The 27,852-nt window shown below is 43.5% G+C and overlaps 1 protein-coding gene across 1 annotated transcript in view; it reads right to left on the bottom strand.

The window, feature by feature from the left end:
* LOC126234961 (probable G-protein coupled receptor 158) overlaps positions 1-27,852 on the bottom strand; it is a 375,069-nt gene that overhangs the window by 252,364 nt on the left and 94,853 nt on the right. Inside the window, exon 4 of the mRNA XM_049943700.1 lies at positions 14,856-15,012. Within this exon, the coding sequence (XP_049799657.1) occupies positions 14,856-15,012 (157 nt within the window). The remainder of the gene's footprint in view (positions 1-14,855; positions 15,013-27,852) is intronic.

Here is a 27,852-nt window from a genome sequence, read left to right on the forward strand (position 1 = left end):
AGCCGTGACGGGATTCGAACTCGGGTCCGAGGATGCTTTGATTACTAATCAAATCCGCTATCCTTACACGACGCCTATCAATATGGATTGACAGTTTTACGTCCACAGGTCAACACTTCTGACCTGCAGCCCAGGGGAACATAAACATTAATGGCGTGCTCTTGCCATATGTACTTCGGCTTGATATTCAGTATAAAAACATACCATTTGTAATGGCTACAATTATCTGAAAATGACGTAGATAGCCTGATGTAATGTTGTTCAGTACAGTGTCCTCAGTCATTAACAGAAATATCTGCACAAATACCAATTATATCCTTTGTAAGACTTATGTTTTGAATACTAGGTGACGCTAACTTTGTATTCAGTGCTCACTGTAACAATTACGCTTCTCTCCTTTTCGTATTAAGAGTCGTCTCGTTGGAGTTTGTAATGAACCATTTATACGAGCACCAAGTGAATACATAGCACGTATTTCTGAGGGTTCCATAAACGTAGCGTTACAGCTGAACGCCTGCATGGAATAATTATTCGGATAATCACCTAAGTCAGTGTATGGCAAGAAGTTACTGAAAGTTCTAGTCAGTACGGAGCAGAAATTAATGGCCTCTTAGGGAGGGTGCTTTATATTAATTGTCGAGGGGAAATAAGTCTGCTGAGACTTTAAATTAGATTTCCACGAACTTTGGGGACTGATGGACGTTAGGCTTGGGGTGGAGGACGGGGGACACATTACCTAGCTGTCGTGGACACACTACATGGAACTCTACGTTCTTTCACTGGGAGGTAAACTACCAATTAACACAATACGCCTCAAGTTTACATAAAACATTGTTATATCTCTCCTCTCCCTCTCTCTCTCTCTCTCTCTTTCTCTCTCTAAATGTTTACTTTCTTAATTACTCCCAGTTCTCTATAGTGAACCATAATTTTCTCATGGAATATCTGGCTTTACACACAGGGTGGTCCATTGATAGTGACCGGGCTAAATATCTCACGAAATAAGCGTCAAACGAGAAAACTACAAAGAACGAAACTCGTTTAGCTTGAAGGGGGAAACCAGAAGGCGCTATGATTGGCCCGCTAGGTGGCGCTGCCATAGGTCAAACTGGTATCAACTGCGTTTTTTAAAATAGGAATCCCCATTTTTATTACATATTCGTGTAGTACGTAAAGAAATATGGATGTTTTAGTTGGACCACTTTTTTCGCTTCGTGATAGATGGCGCTGTAATAGTCACAAACGTATAAGTACGTGGTATCACGGAACATTCCGCCAGTGCACACGATATTTTCTTCGTGATACATTACCCGTGTTAAATGGACCATTTACCAATTGCGGAAAAGGTCCATATCGTGTTGATGTATGGCTATTGTGATCAAAATGCCCAACGGGCCGGTTCTATGTAAGCTGCTCGGTATCCTGGACGACATCATCAAAGTGTCCGGACCATTCGCCGGATAGTTACGTTATTTATGGAAACAGGAGGTGTTCAGACACATGCGAAACGTCAACCACCACCTACAACAAATGATGATGCCTAAGTAGGTGTTTTAGCTGCTGTCGCGGCTAATCCTCACATCAGTAGCAGACAAATTGCGCGAGAATCGGGAATCGGTGTTGAGAGGAATGTTGTTACAGGTATTGCCAAATGCACTGAAGTTGACGGACATCATTTTGAGCATTTATTGCATTAATGTGGTATTTACAGGTAATCACGCTCTAACAGCATGTGTACTCAAAAATGAGAAGTTCACAAAGGTACATGTATCACATTGGAACAACCGAAATGAAATGTTCAAATGTACCTACGTTCTGTATTTTAATTTAAAAAACCTACCTGTTACCAAGTGTTCGTCTAAAATTGTGAGCCATATGTTTGTGAATATTACAGCGCCATCTATCACAAAGCGAAAAAAGTGGTCCAACTAAAACATTCATATTTCTTTACGTACTACACGAATATGTAATAAAAATGGGGGTTCCTATTTTTAAAAAAACGCAGTTGATATCCATTTGACCTATGACAGCGCCATCTAGAGGGTGAACCATAGCGCCATATGGTTTCCCCCTTCACGCTCGACAAGTTTCGTTCTTTGTAGTTTTTTCGTTTGACACTAATTTCAAGTTTGCAGTAAGGTCGTACTCGAGTTGGGGATCGGAAGAGTTTTCTACGATTGTGTGACAACGTTATAGCAATCCTACGGACAGGATAGTCAGAAACACTCTGAAAAGCTCATAGAAGTATTGCAGGGCACGTTGAGCTGGGAAATAACTGTTAAGAAAAAGAACTGATACACTGCGCCTTATTATGAATTATTTAGTATTGAAGTAATCAGTCAAGAAATTGCGCTCGCTAAAATGCGGAAGTGCGCACACTTCTGTGGGTCCGAGAAGTATCATTTATTCAAATGCTCATTACCAGGTAAAATGTGCCCTTTTGGGAATTTATAAATTTAAGCTATGTGAGTAAAATCTGTTTTTGTTCCGTCTGAGGAAACGGAACAAAAAATTTGTCTGACATTACGGGCTCTGGGAGGCTGCCGGAATTTGCGCGCGCGACGACTTGACAGGCTAACTCCAGTACTAAATAACTGGCAGACATCGCAATATATCTATTTTTTTATCTAAACAGTTATTTCTCAGCACGACCTCCCCTCCAACATCCTTACAAGCTTTACAGACTATTTCCCACTAACCTGTATAAGTATGGCTACGAACTGACCACTTAGAGTGTTAGAGTGTGGCAGTTATTGAACTATATGAAACAAAATCGTTATAGATTCTGAACGGTTTGTGCTAGGCCGTTCAAACTACACGGTTGGCCGCGCGGCATGATAGAAATTAGTATGGTCACGTGTTGTTTGGCTTAGCGATGAAAAATGGCTCTGAGCACTATGGGACTTAACATCTATGGTCATCAGTCCCCTAGAACTTAGAACTACTTAAACCTAACTAACCTAAGGACAGCACACAACACCCAGCCATCACGAGGCAGAGAAAATCCCTGACCCCGCCGGGAATCGAACCCGGGAACCCGGGCGTGGGAAGCGAGAACGCTACCGCACGACCACGAGATGCGGGCGCTTAGCGATGAAGCCCACTTTCATTTGGATGGGTTCGTCAGTAAGCAAAATTGGCGCATTTGGGTACTAAGAATCCGCATTTCGCGATCGAGATGTCTCTTCGCCCCCAATGGGTGATTGTGTGGTGTGCAGTGTCTAGTCACTGAATAACTGGTACGATATTCGTTGATGGCTCAGTGACTACCGAACGGTACGTGAAGGTTTTGGAAGACGATATCATCCCCATTGTCCAAAGTGATCCTGACTTCGACAAGATGTGGTTTATGCAATACGGAGCTAGAACCCATCGAAACAGGATAGTGTTTGATGTAACGGAGGAGCACTTTGGGGACCTCATTCTGGCTCTGGGGTATCCAGAGGCCACTGGCATGGGCCTGGATTGGTCCGGATCTGAGCATATTTGTTGGGCAGTATTAAAGACAAGGTGTACAGAAATAACCCCAAAACCATTGCTGAGCTGAAAACAGCTATTCAGGAGGTCACTGACAGCGTCGATGTTCGACACTTCAGCGGGTCATGCAGAATTTCGCCATTCGTCTGCGCCACGTCATCGCCAATGGTAGCAGGCATATCGAACATGTCAGAATCCAAATTCGAATATCTGTAGTGACGTTTACATGTTGAATAAAGGTTGTAACTAATTTACGTTTTTTTTCACATACCCTGTGTATAGTTACAATATATACGATAGTACGTGCCTGACAAAGCTTCTTTGGGTATGCATGCATCGTATTCGGAATGACGCAGGCACTGTGATACCGAATTCATGCGCCGAAACCGGGCAAGCAACGTGCAAGTAAAATGTCTCGCCTGTACGGTAATATACAATATACATAATGGATTTACAAGTACAGGTTGTCGACACATGTTTGACGACATATGGAAGCTTGGGTCTGGCCGCAAACCGTGTACGGATAGCCATAAGATAAAGCGACAGTTCTGATAAGGGAGAGATCCGCGTTCGAGTCCTGGTCCGCACAAATTTTCATTGTCGTCATGCCCTTCTACAGCTGGTAGGTGTCCATATTCGTAGTTGTGAATACATTTAAACATTTAATGTACTTATATGATTTCCTTTTTTAAATAGGGGTATGAATTAGTGATTTCTACCCTCCACCTTCCATATGGAAATCCTTCTAAAGGATGGAAGAAATTGATAGAGAGAAACCTTTTTCACGTTTTTTTCAAAATAAACTTTGTTGTCAATCAGACGTTTTCTGTCACTGGGCAAGTGATCATAAATTTTGGTGCCTGCATCGTACACCCCTTTTTGTGCTAATGACAACCGTTATGTGGAATAATGAACGTTGTTTTTGATTCTCATTATGTACATCATTGTTCCTTCTGAACTGTACTGGGGTATTTACAACAAATTTCGTTTATGAAACGAAAGTATGAATTGCAGCTATAGTCAAAATGCTTAACTCAGTAAAACTCTTAATTCCTACTAGAAAGCCTTGGTAATGCCTTAACACTGTTCACAGATGATACAGTTGTCCACAAGAAAGCAGCAACGCCAAAAGACAGTATTTATTTATTTTTATTTATTCGTTCGGCATGTACAAGGCAAATATTACAGTGTCATTACAATCCACCAGGAAATTACAACACTACACAATGCTACTTTTAGTTTTGAGCCAATCTATGGCTACGTCAGGCAAGTAATGTATGTCCTTCAGTTCGCCACTATATCCTACCACTTCACACACCAGTAGGTGGTCCATTGTCTGCATTTCACCACATTCACACACGGGATTCTCCGCAAGTCCCCACTTATTCATTAGATGTTTGCATCTTCCCACGCTTGTTCTAAGGCGATTTAAGGCAACCCAGAGCTTCCGAGGGACATCAAAACCATTTATCACCTTGCTGGGGTCATCGATAAGCTTTTGGTTCTTGAGTGTCACTTTGCGCCATGATTCCTCCCAGGCTAGCTTTGGGTCGAAGTCCTGTAATTCCCTGCCAATCTTCCAAAAGGGGGACCTAGATTTTAGCCTGTTGATGCGTGATAAGTCTTGGTGTATAGGGAGTTCTGGATTGTGTACGATCTTCCTGTATATTCTTGAGGTCGCCATGGAGCGCCTTATATCAGGGGGTTCTATGTTGGCAAGGACTGGGAGCCAGTCACATGGGGTAGCCCTAAGTGTGCCTGAGATAATTCTCATCGTCTCTTTCAATTGGGTGTCTACTTTATTTACATGCGCACTTTTCGCCCAGGCTGGTGAACAATATTCAGCCACGCTGTACACGAGGGCTAATGCTGACGTCCTTAGTGTATTAGCTCCGCACCCCCATGATGTTCCGGCCAGTTTAGACATAATGGCATTTCGAGATTTTAATTTCTATTTGGTGTCGGTCTAATTTTACTCCTAGATATTTGGGCTTATCTTCATGTCTGATATGCCGGTCATTCAGGGAAAGCTGTAGTTTCCTGCTTGAAGCTCTGTTATTAAGGTGCATTATGGTACTGGTCGTTTTATTGGGGTTGGGATGCAAATGCCACTTAAGGTAGTAGGTGTTCAGCGCTTCAAGGTCCGCATTCAATGTTTTTTCAGATCTTCGAAATTTTTGCTTTGGTATGCGATGGCCAGATCATCCGCATACGCAAATTTACGCGACCTGGTGCTCGGCATATCAGATATGTATAAATTAAAAAGGGTCGGCGCCAGGGCTGACCCCTGCGGCAGGCCATTTTTTATGACCATGCTTTTGCTGCTCTTTCCATGGAGATAGACCTTGATCTTCCTGCCTGTGAGCATATTTTTTAGTAATGTGTACGTCTGATTGCATTTGATAATTCGAGTAAGCTTGAGCAGTAGTCCTTCGGTCCAGACAGTGTCATAGGCTGATGTAAGATCTATTAATACCAGGCCCGTTTTCAGCTTGTTCTGATAGCCTTTCTCTGTATATGTTGTAAGGGACAAAACTTGTTCACAGCAGTTCCTTCCCACACGGGACCCTGCTTGATAGTCCGGGAGGTTCGCTTCAATGGATGGTGCTGGTCTGGCCAGTAATATTCTCTCAAATAGTTTGTAAGAGTTACAAAGCAGTGAGATCGGTCTATAGTTCTTTGGATTATCTCCATCCTTCCCTGGTTTCAGTACCGCTATTGCCTTAGCTTCTTTCCATAACTTCGGGAGTGCACCTGATTTAATGCATTCCGTGAAGAGCTTGGCCATCCATTTCCTCCCAATGGGTCCCAGCTCCCTCAGAAATTCTGGGAGGATTTCGTAGGGTCCGGCTGCTTTCCCTGTTTACATTAGTGTTAGGGCCTGGGTAATCTCCTCGACGTCTACTGCTTTGACAATATCTAGATTAGTTGGATTATTGGCTAATTCCTTGGTTAGGTTCCTGGAGATCCTTTTCCTCTCCTCAGTCTTCAGGCGTATTTTGGATGTCTGTTTCATGGCAGTCGCTATTTCGGATGGGCCCACACCCGCGGCCGATCTTCGTGGTGTTGTGGCACCACCCAGTTTCCGTAGTAGACCCCAGTTCTTCCTGCTAGAATGGGTAAAGTCCAGGTTCTCCATTGCCATCTTCCACCTGTTCCTACGTTCCTCGTTCATACTGTTGATCAGTCGTTCTGCAGTCTCGTCCTCCCCACTCCTCTCATACTGCTCTAACAATGACTCGCACTCCTCTGACCAGCAAGGAAAGTATTCCCTCCGGGCCCCTTTATATATCAGGTTTACAAACCTTTGGTAGTTCTCTGGACTTGGTGGTATTCGATTTATTGTCTTGTCGATAAAAGATTTATATTTCCCCCAGTCTGCTTTTCTCAGATTCCACCGTGGAATCGGGGGGCTCTTTATGATCGGGATGGAAAGGCCGATCTCCATAATAATCGGGAGGTGTTGGTTCCGTGGGAAAGCTTCGAGGACTCTTCTTGTAGCTTGCATTGGTACGCCCATTGCGCCGCGTGTGACAAAGGTCAGGTCAGGTGTCGTCTTTGTGCCCCATACTTTTGAATTGAAGGACGCTCTGTCCTTGGGATCAAACAGGAGGTGTAGGTCCCGGTTGTCAGCCCAGTCACTTAGTCCAACGCCTTCCGGAGTGGATCTCTGATATCCCCATCTGGTGTGCTGGGAATTAAAGTCGCCGGCATAGATTGCTGGATGATTAGCCTGCGGTAAGATTCCTATAGGCCATTGCTGCGTAGGTGGTTTGTAGACATTGTAAATTGTCATCTCTCCCAGTTTAAAGCCTATTGCGTGTGGAACCGATTCCACATTGTTCTCGAGGTTTCCTAGAAGCTCATTTTTCTCAAGCGTCGCCATACCATGTTTTTCGTGTCCTGAGTCTACACAATTCCGGCGACCGGACGCTCAAATGCCTCCCGGCCCACAAGAAGGCAAACGATTCAGAAGCGGAATTACTCCACGAAGATGGCGAGAGTGTGCCACTTCAATATAGAAGGCTACACAAAAGACAGTATCAATTTGCAGAACGATCTGCAGAGGATTGATGAATGGTGCACGCTCTGCCCCATGCAACATCATCAGCTCACCTTACAACTCACATGTGCCTCCGAGCTTTGCGTTTTTTCGCATTTATCGACAATTTGCTGTTTGAAGCGTCACCAAGGCCAAGGGTGACGTAGCAGAGCGCCATGGTTGTGTACCATTACAGAGGAAGTTTGTATACAGCTATAGGCCAAACTTCAAACTTATGCGTCAAAACGGGAGGCAATTACGGGATTTCGAAGAAGTGATCGTTCAATTCAGTTGCGCAGTATATTGAGGCGATGTAGGAACACGATGCTGGCCTAGGATTCAGGAGATGTCGTGTGGTTTTGGTAAGTCAAATCAGACGAATACTGGTACGTTTCTCCAATAAAGCAGATGTCAACGAGATCTACAAAACTCACTTCTACAGGGTGATTCCGTGATTATACTACAATTTTTCAGGGATGCTGGAGAAGAGTAAATGTGTCAATTTGAGGTAGGAGACCCTGGTGGTGTATCTTTCGACTCGGTGGTTTCTGGACCATGATCGTTGCGTCACAGTGAAACATTTACCTTTCTTCATCGTGTCTGAAAGTTTGTAACATCATCACGGAATCACTTTATATTCCTTGCATTCACATTGCAGGAACGCTTAAGAAACAGACTATCAGACAGTAACACTGTTGAAAAGCTCGTTAATTTTTATCTACTTCCATTACAGTAAAGAATCACGACTGATGATGACCTTGATTACTAAGAAACTTCAGTCACCACTATACTGTTGTGTAACTTTGGACTTTATTAAGATTGTGTCATTTAATTATCACAGTATTTCATCCTCTGAGGACAGGCGAAGTTTCTGTTGGCAAACTCAAGTCAAGAGCTTCTCAATTTTTCTATTCGCGCATTTATTAATTTACTAGCCTTTTCTCCACACCTTCACCTGCGTGCGCGTTTGACATATGTGTTGAACACTCCTCCTTCCCTACTTCTCATTGTCCGCCTCTTCCTCCCTCTTTCTGTCCACCTCATTCTTCCACATCTCTCTCTTTCCTCCTCCCCACCCTATCTCCTCCTCCCCCTCTCTTTGTCCATTTCCTCCACCTCCTCTCTCTGACCATGTCTTCCTCCTCCTACCTCTGTTCATATCCTCATCATACTCTCTCTTTCCATCTCCACCTTCCCCTCTTTTGTTTCCACCTGCCCACTACCTGTCTGCAACTTTCACCTACCTCATTCATCTTCCCCACCTTCTCTTTCTCTCTCTCCATTTCCTCCTCCACCTTGTTTGTATATCCACCCCTCGTTTTCTCTCTGCCTGTTCAAAGCCATGCTCAATGGGATGTGTAACCCCTGCAATACTGTTTAATGAAGCAGGCCGATACTACTCCCACAACACGCCTGTCACACAAGGACAGGTTACGTATCAGGGGCTTGAAAATCATTTATTTGCCCCTGAAGTGCTGGCTTTTGCGCAAAGTGGATCGATAAAGCAGGCCGATGCTACTACAACACAACATACCTGTCAAACAGGGCAGTGTACAAGTTGGGGCCCAGAAAACCGTTTCTTGTCCGTGACATGTAGGCTGCACTGCAAACTAGGTTGATTTGACAGGCCGATACTGTTTGTAGACAACATGCCTGTTTTTTATCTGTATCTCAGCTTCTATGAGAGCTAGGCAGCTATGTATCCAACAGTGCTGATACTTGTGACGCCTGCAGTTTCTGTGTCACATTTGAAAATATTGTTTAACAAAATAAACAACGCCAGCAAATGTAAATATGTTACGAATAATGTACTGTAATGTAGGAAACGCTAACTACAAACATGGTCATTACTATGAGTAAAATTTTCTCAGCTATTATGCCGTAGTCCAACAGATATTCTGTATAAACTCAATATTTCCTTCTGTGCGAAATATTTTCAGGGAGTCCTGTATAGATGGGGACGAAGCAATGGGACTCCAAAGAAAGTCCATTCGACCACATACAGTAGCCAGTGATACGGGGGAGCTACGCTGACATATGAAGAATGCTGTGTTTCCCAGTTACATAAAACCAAACCGCCATCTTGCTAATTCCCCTTGGTGTTATGAAGAAAGATTGCCATAAAACTATTGGGAGCAGTTGAAGTTCTAAAAATATGAGTTACAGAGGAGACAGAACCTAAACAATTGCTATGCAATAAATAAACTCTTACGTCGAATACTTGACCTCACATATTAAGGAAGACTTGTAACGTATCAGCCCCAGTAATCGACCTCTAGCGGAAATGGGGGGTACAATTCTGATAGAAGGCTGTTATGACTCCCTGAACGCACACCAGTTGTCACTCGCTCCACTGCAGCTGCTTAATGCTCGAGCACCAGTGCTTTACAGTGGTGTGAGTAAGACGTTTGTGAAATACTATTTCGATTTTTTCAATAAGCTTTTCCATTCTGTCAAATTGGGGAGTTTATAAGCTGTAGCTGTCGCCACAGTTTTCTTTGATTTGAATATTTTAATGTTGAGATTCACAAATGGAGCGTAAATGAATGATACGAATGAGTGTGTCATCATTAAGCGTGTGGCGCTGTTTAGTTATTAACATCGCTGTTGTGAGTTATTTTATTCGGATTTTAAAGATTGTACTGCTAAAGCGAAGCACATGTGAAGGAGATGCGCCATTCTTCAACGAGATTCACGTGGTTGAATTGTACATCGAAATTTATTGAATTAATTTTATAATAATTCTGCAGTTGTTTTTGATTATTCATTTTGATTTTGAGGTGTGTTTGCAGAATATCAGTTCCAGCATATGATTAAAATAATATTGAACGTAAATGTCTGTGAGGTCGACATACTATGCGCTGATGTTACTTATTATTCTTCGCATGGAATACCATGTATTCTCGAAAAAAATTCCGAAACACGTTAGACAGATGCATCCACTTTCCCTTCCTTCGTCTTCAACATCCCGCGAATTAGAGGGCTCTAGTTGTCATACCACTGTAAAATACAGGGCGGTTATAATTAAACTTTCGCTACTTGAGAATGTCCCCATGAGAAATGAGTGATCGTAGGACAATGAAACTTTGTGGACACATTTGTAAGGGCACATAAGAGGTTAATTGTGTACCATGTCTACAATCTAGGTTACAAACGAATCTTCACTGTGATGACCATCTGCATCTTCATGCGCCTTCAACGGCACTAGATATTGTCCTACCGCTGTCTGAAACACCTGAGGTTCAGGTGGGATGCTGGCTACCTTCTTCGCTATGCCATCTTCAACCTTCAACGTATGTTGGTATCCCGATCATAAGCCACGTCCTTCAGGGAACTCCACAAAAAGAAATCACACGGTTTCAGATCTAGTGATCTCGGTGGTCACGCAGTTTTGAACGATCGGCGGATGATTCGGTTTCCTCTAAATATGTTACGGAGTAACCAAGTGACCTCACGAGAATTTGAGGTGGAGCTCAAACGTGCATCAAAACGGTTGAGTCCAAAGCATCTCACTACCGCAGAGTGGCTATCACAATTGACAAAACAGATCACAGCAACATATGCAGTTCACTTTGGATGTCCTTGGTCCTTGCTGCCCAGTTCCCCAAAGAGAGGTGGACCAATCATGAACTGCGCCGTGAAGCCAAGCTAACCTCATGAACGTTCGCTAGCGTTGACGATCCCAAATGCGACAACTGTGACTGTTGACTGCCTCAGTGAGCCTAAAGTGTGTTTCATCACTTCATAAAATGTTCCAAATCCGCATGTCATCAGTTTCAACACTTGGAAGAGACTTATTTATACTCGAAAATATATTAAGTTTGCAATAAATAAATAAGTAAATAAATAAGTACCCATACGGTAAATAGTTTTTCATATATAAAAAATACTGACTCAAGCAGCGGTTGTTTATTATAGCCGCCCTGTACTTCGCGCTCGGGCATTAGGCGGTTGCAGAGGTGCGGAACGAGTTGTAAACAAACGGTGCATGTGAAAGTTTAAAAACTGTACTTTCAGAATGTGATAACTGTGTACTATCAGCACTGTGGCCCTAATTTTCGCGTAGGATCGAATGGTGGGAGTGATATTTTGCAGCTGTGGTTCTTTCTTCATAAAATATGAAACATGTTGGTGATGTTCCGTTCCACTACAATTAAAACTACAGAAAGCACCAGGAGTTTTATGTTGTAGTTTATTATAAACTTTGATTATTAATCACTGTTTACAAACACACGAAGAAAATGGATAATGCAACACATCAGGTGATAGATTTTCTCAAGTACTAGTCTGTAGTTTCCTGACACCATATATGTTTGAAAAATTTGATAGTTCACATGTGACGTGTTACGATAGAGAAAGAAGCCTGTGACCACTGGAGACAGTGCCAAATGTTACCCGCAAGTCGTAACACAACACACACATATGTCATAGTAACACATGTAAATCCACCTGATGATGGAGGTTTAAACCTTCGAAACGCGTTGTAGATATAAATAAATCAGTGACTGGTAACAGTAGACTTGCTGTTTCATTCGATATCAATAACAGCCGTGGTAGAGCAAACCTAAAATGTTCGCATTTAAAGTTAAACGTGTGTGCCGCATTAATGTTAGTGTCAGCTGTTGTGCATAACATGATCAATATCAAGTTTTGGTCTGTCAGGAAGTTTCATATCAGCGCACACTCCTCTGCAGAACGAAAAATTCATTCTTATTATAACTATACGAGAAAGACAGTGCTGGCTTTCATTCTACCATAACTTTACTCATTGCCAAGTTATGACAGGTTTCTTCCTTGCAGGATGTAAAAGCTGTTATCGTAAGAACAACGCACTGAGATCGTCCGGGCATCAAGAAAGAGGACGATCTAAATCATCGGTTTGAATCTGTAGAATGACTGACCCGCAAGCTGTACGAACGCCATTGATGCCCTTACGATTTACTTTTTACAGATGAGGCTGATTTGTGGTCGGACGAAGTGGTACGTTAACAGAATCACAGAAGAATAAATTTTTTATGGGCTTTTGACCGCACTGTCAATATGTAAAACTATCGACTTGACGTTTCGGTCACTTTTGCATTAAACGAAAACACCCTGAAGAAGGTCACTCGCAACAGTGGTCGAAACGTCGGTAGTTTTACATATTGACAATGCGGTCACAAATCCATAAAAATTTTATTGACTGTGACAATGGCCGCGGAAGCCTACGCTTACACAATCATAGAAATTTATCAGATGTCAACCCTCTCTGGCTGGATCTATCGAAGGTAGATGGCGCATCGAAAGTGGTGGTCTCATATGGAATATGGAGTTATCGTATTGTTGGGCGCTACTTCATCCCGTTATCTGCAGTTGTCGGACAAAGATGTACCGCCGTCGCTGTTGTCTCGAGACGGGACATTTCCAATTTCTTTCAGCACGATGGTGCCCCACCTCGTTACTGGCAAGCCGGTGGATCATATCTGGACTTCCAGGATCTCCAGAGATGGATGGATCGTAGAGGTCCATTGGAATGGCTGCCCCGTACTACGGAATTAAATGTTGTTTTTGTTGTGGTCCAGTCCTGAGACCGGTTTGATGCAGCTCTCCATGTTACTCTATCCTGAGCAAGCTGCTTCGTCTCCCAGTACGTACTGCAGCCTACATCCTCCTGAATCTGCTTAGTGTATTCATCTCTTGTTCTCTCTCTACGATTTTTACCCTCCACACTCCCCTCCAATACTAAATTGGTAATCCCTTGATGCCATAGAACATGTAATACCAAACGATCCCTTCTTCTAGTCAAGTTGTGCCACAAATCTCTCTTCTCCCCAATTCTGTTCAATACCTCCTCATTAGTTATGTGATCTACCCATCTAACCTTCAGCATTTTTCTGTAGCGCCACATTTCGAAAGCTTCTATTCTCTTCTTTTCCAAACTATTTATCGTCCATGTTTCACTTCCATAAATGGCTACGCTCCATACAAATACTTTCAGAAACGACTTCCTGACATTTAAATCTATACTCGATGTTAACAAATTTTTCTTCTTCAGAAACGCTTTCCTTGCCATTGCCAGTCTACATTTTATATCCTCTCTGCTTCGACCATCATCAGTTATTTTGCTCCCCAAATAGCAAAACTCCTTTACTACTTTAAGTGTCTCATTTCCTAATCTAATTCCCTCAGCATCACCAGACTTAATTCGACTACATTCCATTATCCTCGTTTTGTTTTTGTTGATGTTCATCTTATATCCTCCTTTCAAGACACTGTCCATTCCGTTCAACTGTTCTTCCAAGTCCTTTGCTGTCTCTGACAGAATTACAATGTCATCGGCGAACCTTAAGGTTTTTATTTCTTCTCCATGGATTTCTTTACCTACTCCGAATTTTTCTTTTGTTTGCTTTACTGCTTGCTCAATATACAGATTTAATAACATCGGGGAGAGGCTGCAACCCTGTCTCACTCCCTTCTAACCACTGCTTCCCTTTCATGTCCCTCGACTCTTACAACTGCCATCTGGTTTCTGTACAAATTGTATATAGCCTTTCACTCCCTGTATTTTACCCCTGCCACCTTCAGAATTTGAAAGAGAGTATTCCAGTCAACATTGTCGAAAGCTTTCTCTAAGTCTACAAATTCTAGAAACGTAGGTTTGCCCTTTCTTAATCTAGCTTCCAAAATAAGTCGTAGGGTCAGTATTGCCTCACATGTTACAATAATTCTACGGAATCCAAACTGATCTCCCCCGAGGTCAGCTTCTACTAGTTTTTCCATTCGTCTGTAAAGAATTCCCGTTAATATTTTGCAGCCGTGACTTAAATAAAATCCATTAGATTTCTTTATTTGGAGACATGTGACCGTAATTTTGTATCTGTTGAAGATGGGAGTCCATACACACCTGAGGAAGCGGAATGATTACATTTATGGTCGAATTCTCGTACATGTGTTGGATAAAGTACGTGAGGAATAGGTGAAGAGAAAAACAACAACTTTATTACGTGATGGACAAGTCGTCGAGTGCATCGTAGAGGCTTTATGTGGCGTTACTGGCATTCATGACTTTGTGAATGAAAAACGACGTAACTCTAGAGTTTTGCATAAACGAAAGATACCATTGTTTGTCTCGCTTAATTCTCTATCTCTTTGAAGTGTCATATGACGACCTCCCAATCTGAAAAATTACGAATGGCATCCAACACAGCTTCACACTTTTCCTCCTCCTCTATCTCACAGAACTCGACATTAAACTTATCTTCATCCGGTTGCATTTATTGTAGAAGGATGATCCCACAGCTGTGTACCACCATACAGTGTAAGAGCGGCTGCGGCTGCTGCCTGCTGGCGGACCCACCTTGCACTTGCGCTGCCGGAAGACGACCCAGGCGAGCGAGACGGCGGCGAACATGCAGAGCAGCTGGACGGCGAGCACGGCGTGCCGCACCGCGCCCCAGGGCGCGTCCACGTCCTCGCCAGCAGCGCCGCACCACGGCTCGGCGCACCCAGGACACCTGCCGGCACAGCACAGCGCCTGCCGCCGTCACCCCAACCTGTCGCTTCATCAATGTAAACAAAAACCAAATACCAAAAGAGAAACATAGTCCTACAAAGTGCTAATCGTCCCGTTAAAAGAAAAGACTGGTAGCTTTCGAGTACTGTAGGTGGAGTTTGGTTGGTATCAGGTATTCACGTGAACCACCATTGCTGATATAATAAGTTCGCAAACAGATAGACAACAGAACGCTGACACTTTTTCTTCTGCGTCTGTGTTAGGTTTTGGAATGCAGGTTGTGGTGATAGACTGTTTTACAGTGACATGAGAGATGGATTGTGAGCTGGATTGTGAGGTGGTGATGCCAAAGATCCAATGTGTGATGACATTCCGATCTGAAGCATAGCCCAAGGCTTAGATTAGATCGAAACGTGAATTTGTGCTCGTATAGATCTCAAATTAAATTTACGCTGAGAAATTTATGTCTCTAATCTGTCTACAATAACGTTGGAAGCTGACGAAGTGAGTTAAAATTTGTGCTGCAGACAGGACTCGAACCCGGGTCTCATATGCTGACCATTACACCACCACCACTGCATTATGGTCAACAGAGCTGAACGAACTACTCAAGTCAAATACCCTCCCCAATACAAACTCCAATTCACATCTCCCCTTATATTGTCACTATTACCAGGGCTCTCCGACAAGATCTATACGAACACATGTAGTACAGCACTTCCCATTTCGTCCAATGCTGGGCTGCTTTTCCAATGTCGGAGAGCCCTGGTAATAGTGACAATATAAGGGGAGATTTGAATTGGAGTTTCTGTTGGGGAGGGTATTTGACTTGGGTAGTTCGTGCAGCTATGTTGACCATAATACGAGGGCCGTTCAGAAAGTAACCTCCGGTTGATTTAAAAAAATACACCAAGTTAAATAAAAATATTTTAATATATACATCTTACAATTACATCTTTGCACTATTTTTCTACATAGTCTTCATAGCGATTGAGGCACTTATCGTATCTCTTCACAAGCTTTGAAATTCCTTCTGCATAAAAATCACCCGCTTGTGCCTGGAGCCAGCCTGTGACCGCATCTTTGAGCTCTTCGTCGTCATCAAACCGCTGTGACCCGAGCCATTTCTTCAAATGCATGAAGAGGTGATAATCACTTGGCGCCAGGTCTGGGCTGTAAGGTGGATGGTTGATAACGTCCCACTTGAAGGACTCAAGAAGGGCCGTTGTTCTGCGAGCAGAGTGAGGACGGGCGTTATCGTGCAAAAAAACGATACCGGAAGTCAGCATACCACGGCGTTTGTTCTGTATAGCCCGTCGTAACTTTTTTATTGTTTCACAGTACACGTCTTGATTAATGGTCGTACCACGTTCCATGAATTCAACCAACAACACCCCTTTGGCATCCCAAAACACCGTTGCCATCAGTTTTCTGGCAGAAAAATCTTGCGAGGCTTTTCTTGGTTTGGTAGGCGAATTTGAATGTGCCCACATCTTTGATTGTTCTTTTGTCTCAGGGTTCACGTACTTAATCCAGGTTTCGTCACCGGTCACGATTCTGTTTAACAATGGTTCTCCTTCGTCCTCATAACGTGACAGAAAGTCTAATGCAGAGGCCATTCTTTGAGTTTTGTGGTGGTCGGTAAGAATTTTGGGCACCCATCGTGCACAGAACTTACGGTAACCCAATCTTGCTGTCACTATCTCGTACAAGAGAGTCTTAGAAATCTGTGGAAAACCAGTAGACAACTCCGACATTGAGAAACGTCGATTTTCACGAACTTTTGCATCAACTGTCTGAACGAGTTCGTCAGTCACCAATGATGGTCTACCACTCCTCTCTTCATCATGAACGTTTTCTCGTCCACTTTTAAATAAACGTACCCATTCACGGACAACTCCTTCACTCATAACTCTTGGTCCGTACACGGCACAAAGCTCACGATGAATAGCTGCTGCAGAATATCCTTTGGCTGTAAAAAACCTTATGACAGCACGCACTTCACATTTGGTGGGGTTTTCTATTGCAGCACACATTTCAAACTGCCACAAAAACTAAACTAGCGCACGTACGACGTTCACTCGACCACGGCTTGATGCCGACTGACCTGTTGAGTGCGTGAACGCACAGATGGCGTCGCTACTCCCCCCACAACCCGCACTGTGACCAATTGGAGGTTACTTTCTGAACCGCCCTCGTACTATGGTGATATAAAGGTCAGCATGTCTGCCTAACAAGCAAGAAAACCCGGGTTCGAGTCCCGGCCACAGCACAAATTTTAGTTCACTTCTTCAGCTTCCAACGTTATCGTGAATTGGTGTGCTGGCGAAGCGACATAGAACGCTTTAGTTGATCCACGTGTATTTACCATTCGGCTGAATCACCGAAATAAGACAAGTCTCGGTGGATACGCGACTCACTGTCAGAAAGAGCTATCGTACTTGGTCGTGACCAACATGAATGAAGGTGCCCAATGGTTGGACAACGATGACCGTCCAGTGTGTCTAGAACGCTTATTGTGTACGAACCCGTGGTCTAGGGGTGCAGTCACGGTAGCTCACCGTGTTCGGTCAGATGGCTGGGTGTCGTCTGTAATAAATAAAACTGATTGAAGAGTGAAGCATTCAACGATGAACTTGAAGGGGCGTCATGTGATGTCCACCCAGACCAAATGACGAGAATATTAAGGAATAAATATAAGAGAGGGGGAAAAATGGGGTTCGTAGCGCTTTAGACTAGTGACGACGACGTCCTCGGTCCCGTGTCCGAACCTCACCGCTGCTTAAATTTTCAATAAATCGTCATCAATAGTGGCCGAAGACTTATGACATTAGAAGTCACCCTCATTTTGCCAACGGCCTTATCAAAGAGGGCAGAGGAGAGGACAGGGGTTCAGGGCACTCTCTTGCCCTTGGGGTGGGAACTGTCTCTGATAAGAGGAATAATGAGCTATGACCAACAGCATGAGGATGCAGAAGGCAATGGAGATCACTGCATTAAGACACATAATGTATATCACAAGACATGTGGCCTGCAATTGAAAAAGTGTAATGATGATCTCTCCATTGGCAAAAGATCCCGGATCTGTCGGAGTATACTGCCAAGGTGGAGGCGACCTGACAGAAAGATTGAACAGCCAATGAAAGGATAACGTTCTACGAATTGAGGCGCGGTATGTCAGAGGTTTGAACGTGGTCGGGAAGCTAGAAAATCTGGAAAGATAAATGCAAAGGCTGAGTGGATTAATGAAGTGTAACGGAAAGGATTTCTGGTCAGATGAATATAGGGTAGTATCAACAGCAGCAGAAAATTCAAATGGCTCTGAGCACTATGGAACTTAACATCTTAGGTCATCAGTCGCCTAGAACTTAGAGCTAATTAAACCTAACTAACCTGAGGACATCACACACATCCATGCCCGAGGCAGGACTCGAACCTGCGACCGTAGCATTCGCGCGGTTCCGGACTGAGCGCCTAGAACCGCGAGACCACCGCGGCCGGCTAGCAGAAAATTGTTTAACGGGAGTAGGACTCGTTACGAATAGCAAGATGTGGCAGAGAGTGAGTTATGTGAACATTGCAATGGTATCTCATTGAGTGGAATCGAATTGCCTTCAGTGATGAGTGTATTTTCGTAATGAGCCCCAGTGACCAGTGAAGACTTATCTGTAGATACTCCGAGCAGAGGTGGGATACCAATCTGATTATCGCCGGCCATACGCTCCGACAACCGGGAAAGATAGTCTGGAGTGCCATTTGTTGTCATAGCAGGACCCCTTTGGTTGACATCCGCGGCATCCTTGCAGCTCAGCGATACGTCGACAATATTCTACTCCCTGTTTTATTGTCGATCATGGCAGTCCATCCTAGGCTTACATTTCAGCAACATACCTGCCCACACACTCCGAGAATTTCTACTGATTGTCTTCGTGCTTGCCAAACCGAACCATGAGCAGTAAGTTGGCCGGATCTCTCCCCAGTTGACATTTGGAGCATTATGGTCAGCGCCCTCCAACCAGCTCGGAATTTGACTATCTAACGCGCCAATTGGGCAGAGGTTTGCGCGATATCCCTCAGGGGGACAGCCAACAACTCTGTTTAACAATGCCTACAGAATAACTGCTTCCATAATGGCCAGAGGTGCACCAACGCTTTATCCACTTGCTCAGTCTGTGAAGTACTTTCTATTGAATAAACGATGAGGTTTAAGGCTTTTGGGTCATGTCCTGATGAAAAGGGATTGCTGACCGACTGGATCATTCCCCGCAAAGGACATATGATACTCGGGCTGTTCCTGAATGCTTTCTTTTCTTTTTTAAAAAAAAGAAGAATTTGGTTTGCGTACTCACGACCACATGAAATAACTTACGTATTCTTTCCTTTCTCCTTTCTTTCTTTACACTAATTTACTTCTATCCGTATTGTACCTGTCTTTTTCTTTGTTTTCTCCTGGAGGCCCTTGAAACCTTTTGTTCTGAATCTTTCTTTTACTCCTATTTCTTCCTGCATTATTTTCATTTCCCTCAGATCAGTTTTAACTTCTTTTATCCATGTCTCTAATGTTTTGGGGTTTCTGTCAACAAAGTTAAAAATTCTTTTTGTTATCCAAGCCTTTTCAGGTGCCCATAGAATGAAATTCTTCTCTTCCTCATCGTTTCTGATATTCACTCTATTTTTTCTCAAACTTCTTTAATATTGTCTATTACTATTTCTATGAGCACTTTGTATTTTAACTTTTTCCCTTCATAAGAGAGATTCTTCGATATTTAAATCCCCTTTGACGGCTTTTTGTACAATGAGCCAGGTAGCGCGTACTACCTGTCTTCTAAATCTCTATCAAGTTTTGTGTGAGTCCTTTGAGGGAATTATACCCAATATTTTTCAGCACTTCGGCAGTGATGCCACCGTCTTTCGAAGCTCTATTATTGCTGAGTTTGAGGATATGCCTGTTAACCTCTTCTTGTGAGGGTGGGTGTAAGTGAAATTTCCCTTAGGGAATCTTGACGGGCTCACCCGCCCGCGTAGTTGCGCGTCTTAAAGCGGTGCTTCCGGGTTGGGGAGGTGCACCGGTCCTGGATCGTATTCGCCTGGCGGATTAACGACGAGGGTCGGTCGGCCATCCTGGATATGGTTTTTAGGCGGTTTCCCACTTTCGACTGGGGCTGGTATCCAAATCTCATCTTAGTTACACGACTCACAAACATTCAGAAAACTTCCGTGCATTTGCATATGAATAAGGCTATATACAGACAGTTGGGAGATACATCCCTTCCCAGTGACTAACAGTGTGGCGATAGGATGGACTTCCGGCCACCCCTTAAATTAATCGTGCTAAATCTGTTTAGTAACCAAACCGACCCTGCGCAGATTGGGGACAAAGGCACAAGAAAAGGAATAAGTATCTTTAGGTGGGTTCAGAGCAGTTGAGGGGTTTCCTGAATATCGTGCCAGTTCCCAGCATATTTCCTCATTGCTCAAGGCCAGCCTTCTGTCTGATAAAGTGTTTTGCACATATAAAATCACATATAAACGTAGGCTTCGCGGCCATTGTCACAGTCAACAATTTTTTTATGGATTTGTGACCGCATTGTCAATACATAAAACGTTTCGGTCACTGATGCAAGTGACCTTCTTCAGGGTGTTTTTGTATACTGCTGAATGAGAAAACTTTGTTTCTTACATACCTGCAGACGTGGCTGTTATCTAATCCTGATAGTCTATTAAGGAAGAAGGGCAGGGATATTGATATTTTTATTATTTATTTTTATTGGTGGAAACACGAAATTCTGATTCTTGGAAATCGGCGAATGGAAAACCAGGTTTTCAGTTGTGACGCGGCGTAGTCTTCCTGCCTTCTAGCGCCGGTTCAAGATGGTTCAAATGGCTCTGAGGACTATGGGACTGAACATCTATGGTCATCAGTCCCCTAGAACTTAAAACTACTTAAACCTAACTAACCTAAGGACATCACACAACACCCAGTCATCTCGAGGCAGAGAAAATCCCTGACCCCGCCGGGAATCGAACCCGGGAACCCGGGCGTGGGAAGCGAGAACGCTACCGCACGACCACGAGCTGCGGACTCTAGCGCCGGCTGAGGCGCGCCAGTACCCTACGTACCTACTGCCCCTGTCACGTCTCAACATGAACGCAGCTGCTCATGCCAGTTTATTGTTGATAATGGTCATTTAACTGAAACGAGTACCGAAACTCATTGCGCAAACTAAAGAACAGTTGAAGGTTCACCATGAATTTTAATTGTCATTTGGCAGGTGAATATCCCCACCTACGAACATATAAACATACACCCTCAATAACACAAACAAGGATTTCATTTCTTTCCCCGTGCGAATCACACAATCTCCTTTCATTGTCATTAACGCGAGACGTTTGTTAGGCCGTGAGTCGGTATCGAAATACAAGAGACTCCCCTGAGTGTTTGTGGGCTGCGCACGAGACAGGGGGGAAGAACGCCTCGTCATAATTGCGGCGCGGAGATTGTTAATTTCGCCCCTTTTTCCGACACCTCGTCAGCAGCGTTTGCGGCCCGTTAACCCCGGCGCCGGCGTCGATTAATTAATACGAGTGGGAGGCGGAGGGCGCCCCAATTAGCGGTGAGAAGGGACGGAGGGCTGGAGGGGAGCGTAGGGTCGCGTCTGGTGTGAAGTCAGGCGCGCAAAAGGGCGGCGTTTACTGCGACCGGCTCGTAGTCGTGGGTCGACGTGTTGACTTCTGATCGTACATTCGTTTGCACCTTCTTGCCGTCAGTGATAGAGATAAAATAATGTAGTACTGGTAGTTTAGGTAGATACCACAACGGGAACGTCGATCAAAATTTAAATAGTGTAAATGAACCGTGTAATCAAGTGGAGATCTAATCTCGTTATGCTACAACACTGAATCAACTTAAGTGTGTCAGTCAGTATGATTAATTCGACGTGTGATGCTCTTTGTCTTCTTTCCCTTTACCTTTTCTCGTTCGCATTTGGCGCCTGGGTGCCATTCCTCAAGCTACCATTCTCCCTTGAGAAGAATCGGTGTACCTCTTCTGTCTGATCTCACTGTCAATTATAAGAACGTTTTCTAATTGTTTGTGTAGTGTGTATCTGAAGCGGGGCACGGGTACCAGTCAGGTATTTTCTTACTTGCTATTGGGAAACCGCCTAAAATACACATCTATGCTGGTCAGCTCACCAGATTTCTGGCTCGCCGCCCCTCCTCAAACCGATTGTATCGAGGGAATTTCATTTATTCCGCAACTGAAATTCAATAAAACTGTACTCATATATTCGCCTTGTACCTTTACTCAATCGTGGTAAATGCAGGATGAAGAAAACTAAATAAACATCACTCTCTGACATTAAATACAATTCTCACAACCGTGTAGTATGGAAAAGTGATGTACCTAGAGAATTACCTAGGAACACATGATGAGTTTTCGTCGGTATTCAGTCTAATCACTGGTTTGAGAAGTACATGAAGGGATACTCACTAGAGACCGCCATAAGCAGATTCCGCCATCTTCCACTGTTTTAGTTGTTGCCTACATATTTTAGAGCAGTTTGCACTGAAGCGCCAAAGAAACTGCCATAGGCTTGTTTATTCACATACATAGATATGTAAACAGGCAGTATACGGCGGTGCGGTCGGCAATGCCTATACAGAGTGAGTCACTAACTATTGCCACCAAGAATAACTCCGAAAGTATGATAGTAGCTGAAAAGTTTGTCGGACAAAAGTTGCGTGGGAGAACGGGGGCCACAATATGACGTTGTCTGTTTGCTGCTAGATGGGGTCGCTTCAGGGATATGAAGGCAAACTTTTTTTTTTTTTTTAATGGGATGCTACAGTTTGGTACTCATTTTCTGATAACAGCTATCGAGACGAATCAAATGATGTGTAACAGTAAGAAGGCCAAAGAAGGTCACAAACGTGACATGAACGTCCATTTACAGAAGGTGTTCGAAGTGATGACCTTTGGTATCAATGCAGTGCTGCAATCTTCTTGTCACGGATTGAGTGGTACTCCTTATCACATCGGCACTTAACGGAGCACATGCTCTGACAATTCTCTCTCGCATATCTTCAGGTGTAGCTGTAACGTCTTTATAAACAATGTCTTTTACGAATCCCAAAAGAAAAAAACCAGAAGCGTCGAGTCTGGCGAACGAGCCGGCCATGACGCATCTCCTCCGCATCCAATCCAACGATTTGGGAACTCTCTCTGCAGCACATTTCTAACCATCAGCGAAAAATGTGCCAGACACCCATCGTTTAGATACCATGGTCTGTTCCTTGTTCGCAAAGGTATTCCTTCCAATAACAGACCTAATGTTTCTTGCAGGAATGTGGTGTACTTCCCACGATTAAGATTTCCTTCGATAAAAAAGGGGCCTATAATTCTGTTCTCCAGAATCCCACACCATACATTCACCGACTACGGTTTTTGGTGTGCAACATGCCGCAGCCAGCAGGGAGTTTCAATTGCCCAATAATGCATGTTATGCAAATTAACATTTCCATGGTTCGTGAATGTACCCTCGCCAGTAAATAAAATCAAACCAATAAACGTGTCATCCCTTTGAATCTGACGCTGAGCCCATCGGCAGAATTCAGTGCTCCGCATACAATCCGTACCATTTAATTCTTTGTGTAGACTGATATGGTAGGGATGATACTTATGGCGATGCACAACACGAACAACCCTACTCTGGCTCATGTCAGATTCCATTGTGATTTGCGCGAACTAACACAAGCATCTCGAACCACAGTGACAAGAGTACCAACTTCCTTTTCCTCGTTAGTAACTTTCCTTAGCCGGATATGTTTCCGATGCGCTAAAGATTCAGTTTTTCTCAATTTATTATATACATATTTAAATGTATGACGTGTAGGGTGAGTACGTTGAGGATATCTTTCGTATAAGTCTCTAGTTCTCACCGAATTTCGTTGACATTTTCCCTAAGTGAGAAACATATTGACTTGTTCTTCAAAGGAATACATCATTCACATTCGATTGATTCGACAATGCTAGTCTTACCGTTCATATTGGTGTTATACTGAGAAACTGTCGAATGATTTTTACATTTCAATGGCAAGTTAGATGGATACGCCATATTCGACGAATATTTACTATTTGCACGATATACGAGAGAGAATTGTCAGAGCATGTGCTTAGATAAGTGCCGAAGTATTAAGGAATACCACTCAGCACTGCATTGATACCAATGGTCGTCACTTAGAAAACCTTCTCTAAATAGAAATTCGTGCCACCATTGTGACCTTCGTTGGCCTTCAAAGACCTTAATGTTACACATCACTGGATTCGTCTCAGTAGCTGCTATCAGAAAATAAGGTTGACTAACATATCTCTGATGCGACCCCACCTAGCAACAAAAAAAAAAAAAAGGCATATTATGGCCCCCGTGGTCCCATGCAACATTTGTCCCACAAACGTTTCAGCTACTATCATATTTTCGGAGTTATTCTAGGTGGCAATAGTTAGTGACTCACCCTGTAGAAGACAACAAGTATCTCGCGCAGTTGTTAGATCGGTTACAGCTGCTACAACGACAGGTTATTAAGTGAGTTTCAACCTGGTGTTATAGTCGGTGCATGAACGATGGGACACAGCATCTCCGAGAGAGCACTGACGTGGGAATTTTCCTGTATGACCCTTTCACGGGTGTACTGTGACTAACAGGAATCCGAGAACATATCAAATGTCCGACATCGTTGCGGCCGGAAAAATATCCTGCAAGGACAGGAACAATGACGACTGAAGAGAAACGTTCACCGTCAGAGAACTGCAACCCTTCCGTAAATTGTTTCAGATTTGAATGCTGGACCATCAACGAGTGTCAGCGTGCGAACCATTCAACGAAACATCATCGGTACGGGCTCGTGTATCCTTGATGACTCCACGACACAAAGCTTTACCCCTCGGCTAGGTCTGTTAACACTGGACTGTTGATAACTGGAAACATGTTTCCTGATCGAACGAGTCTCCTTTTGGTTCAAATGGCTCTGAGCACTATGGGACTTAAATTCTGAGATCATCAGTCCCCTGGACTTCTTTTTTTTTTCTTTTGGTCATCAGTCTACTGACTGGTTTGATGTAGCACTTGCAACTTACGTCCTCAATTATTTGCTTGACGTATTCCAATCTCTGTCTTCCTCTACAGTTTTAGCCCTCTACAGCTCCCTCTAGTACCATGGAAGTAATTCCCTCATGTCTTAGCAGATGTCCTATCATCCTGTCCCTTCTCCTTATCAGTGTTTCCACATATTCCTTTCCTCTCCGATTCTGCGTAGAACCACCTCATTCCTTACCTTATCAGTCCACCTAATTTTCAACATTCGTCTAAAGCACCACATCTCAAATGCTTCGATTCTCTTCTGTTCCGGTTTTCCCACAGTCCATGTTTCACTACCATACAATGCTGTACTCCAGACATACATCCTCAGAAATTTCTTCCTCAAATTATGGCCGGTATTTGATATTAGTAGACTTCTCTTGGCCAGAAATGCCTTTTTTGCCATAGCGAGTCTGCTTTTGATGTCCTCCTTGCTCCGTCCGTCATTGGTTATTTTACTGCCTAGGTAGCAGAATTCCTTAACTTCATTGACTTCGTGACCATCAATCCTGATGTTAAGTTTCTCGCTGTTCTCATTTCTACTACTTCTCATTACCTTCGTCTTTCTCCGATTTACTCTCAAACCATACTGTGTACTCATTAGACTGTTCATTCCGTTCAGCAGATCATTTAATTCTTCTTCACTTTCACTCAGGATAGCAATGTCATCATTGATATCCTTTCACCTTGTATTTTAATTCCACTCCTGAACCTTTCTTTTATTTCCATCATTGCTTCCTCGATGTACAGATTGAAGAGTAGGGGCGAAAGGCAACAGCCTTGTCTTACACCCTTCTTAATACGAGCACTTCGTCTTTCCCTATAGCTTACCCCTACTTTTTTTCAGAATCTCGAACAGCTTGCACCATTTTATTTTGTCGAACGCTTTTTCCAGGTCGACAAGTCCTATGAAAGTGTCTTGATTTTTCTATAGCCTTGCTTCCATTATTAGCCGTAACGTCAGAATTGCCTCTCTCGTCCCTTTACTTTTCCTAAAGCCAAACTGATCGTCACCTAGCGCATTCTCAATTTTCTTTTCCATTCTTCTGTATATTATTCTTGTAAGCAGCTTCGATGCATGTGCTGTTAAGCTGATTGTGCCATAATTCTCGCACTTGTCAGCTCTTGCCGTATTCGGAATTGTGTGGATGATGCTTTTCCGAAAGTCAGATGGTATGTCGCCAGTCTCATATATTCTACACAGCAACGTGAATAGTCGTTTTGTTGCCACTTTCCCCAATGATTTTAGAAATTCTGATGGAATGTTATCTATCCCTTTTGCCTTATTTGACCGTAAGTCCTCCAAAGCTCTTTTAAATTCCGATTCTAATACTGGATCCCCTCTCTCTTCTAAATCGACTCCTGTTTCTTCTTCTATCACATCAGACAAATCTTCACCCTCATAGAGTCTTTCAATGTATTCTTTCCACCTATCTGCTCTCTCCTCTGCATTTAACAGTGGAATTCCCGTTGCACTCTTAATGTTACCACCGTTGCTTTTAATGTCACCAAAGGCTGTTTTGACTTTCCTGTATGCTGAGTCTGTCCTTCCGACAATCATATCTTTTTCGACGTCTTCACATTTTTCCTGCAGCCATTTCGTCTTAGCTTCCCTGCACTTCCTATTTATTTCATTCCTCAGCGACTTGTATTTCCGTATTCCTGATTTTCCCGGAACATGTTTGTACTTCCTCCTTTCATCAATCAACTGAAGTATTTCTTCTGTTACCCATGGTTTCTTGTGATTCCAGAACAGGGTATTCGCTATTACTAGCTGAAACTTGTTACAGAACTCAATTAGTCTTTCTCCTCTTTCATTCCTTGTCCCAAGCCCATATTCTCCTGTAACCTTTTCTTCTACTCCTTCCCCTACAACTGCATTCCAGTCACCCATGACAATTAGATTTTCGTCCCACTTTACATACTGCATTACCCTTTCCATATCCTCATACACTTTCTCTATCTGTTCATCTTCAGCTTGCGACGTCGGCATGTATACCTGAACAATCGTTGTCGGTGTTGGTCTGCTGTCGATTCTGATTAGAACAACCCAGTCACTGAACTGTTCACAGTAACACACCCTCTGCCCTACCTTCCTATTCATAACGAATCTTACACCTGTTATACCATTTTCTGCTGCTGTTGATATTACCCGATAGTCATCTGACCAGAAATCCTTGTCTTCCTTCCACTTCACTTCACTGACCCCTACTATATCTTGATTGAGCCTTTGCATTTCCCTTTTGAGATTTTCTAGTTTCCCTAACACGTTCAAGCTTCTGACATTCCACGCCCCGACTCGTAGAACGTTATCATTTCGTTGATTATTCAATCTTTTTCTCATGGTAACCTCCCCCTTGGAAGTCCCCTGCCGGAGATCCGAATGGGTGACTATTCCGGAATCTTTTGCCAATGGAGAGATCATCATGACACTTCTTCAATTACAGGTCACATGTCCTGTGGATACACGTTACGTGTCTTTAATGCAGTGGTTTCCATTGCCTTCTGCATCCTCATGTCGTTGATCATTGCTGATTCTTCCGCCTTTAGGGGCAATTTCCCACCCCTAGGACAAGAGAGTGCCCTCTTTGACAAGGCCGTTGGCAGAATGAGGCTGACTTCTTATGCCGGAAGTCTTCGGCCGCCAATGCTGATTATTTATCAAAATTTAGGCAGTGGCGGGGATCGAACCCGGGATCGAAGAC

Source organism: Schistocerca nitens, chromosome 2 (assembly GCF_023898315.1).
Source record: "Schistocerca nitens isolate TAMUIC-IGC-003100 chromosome 2, iqSchNite1.1, whole genome shotgun sequence".
Lineage (NCBI taxonomy): Eukaryota > Metazoa > Arthropoda > Insecta > Orthoptera > Acrididae > Schistocerca > Schistocerca nitens.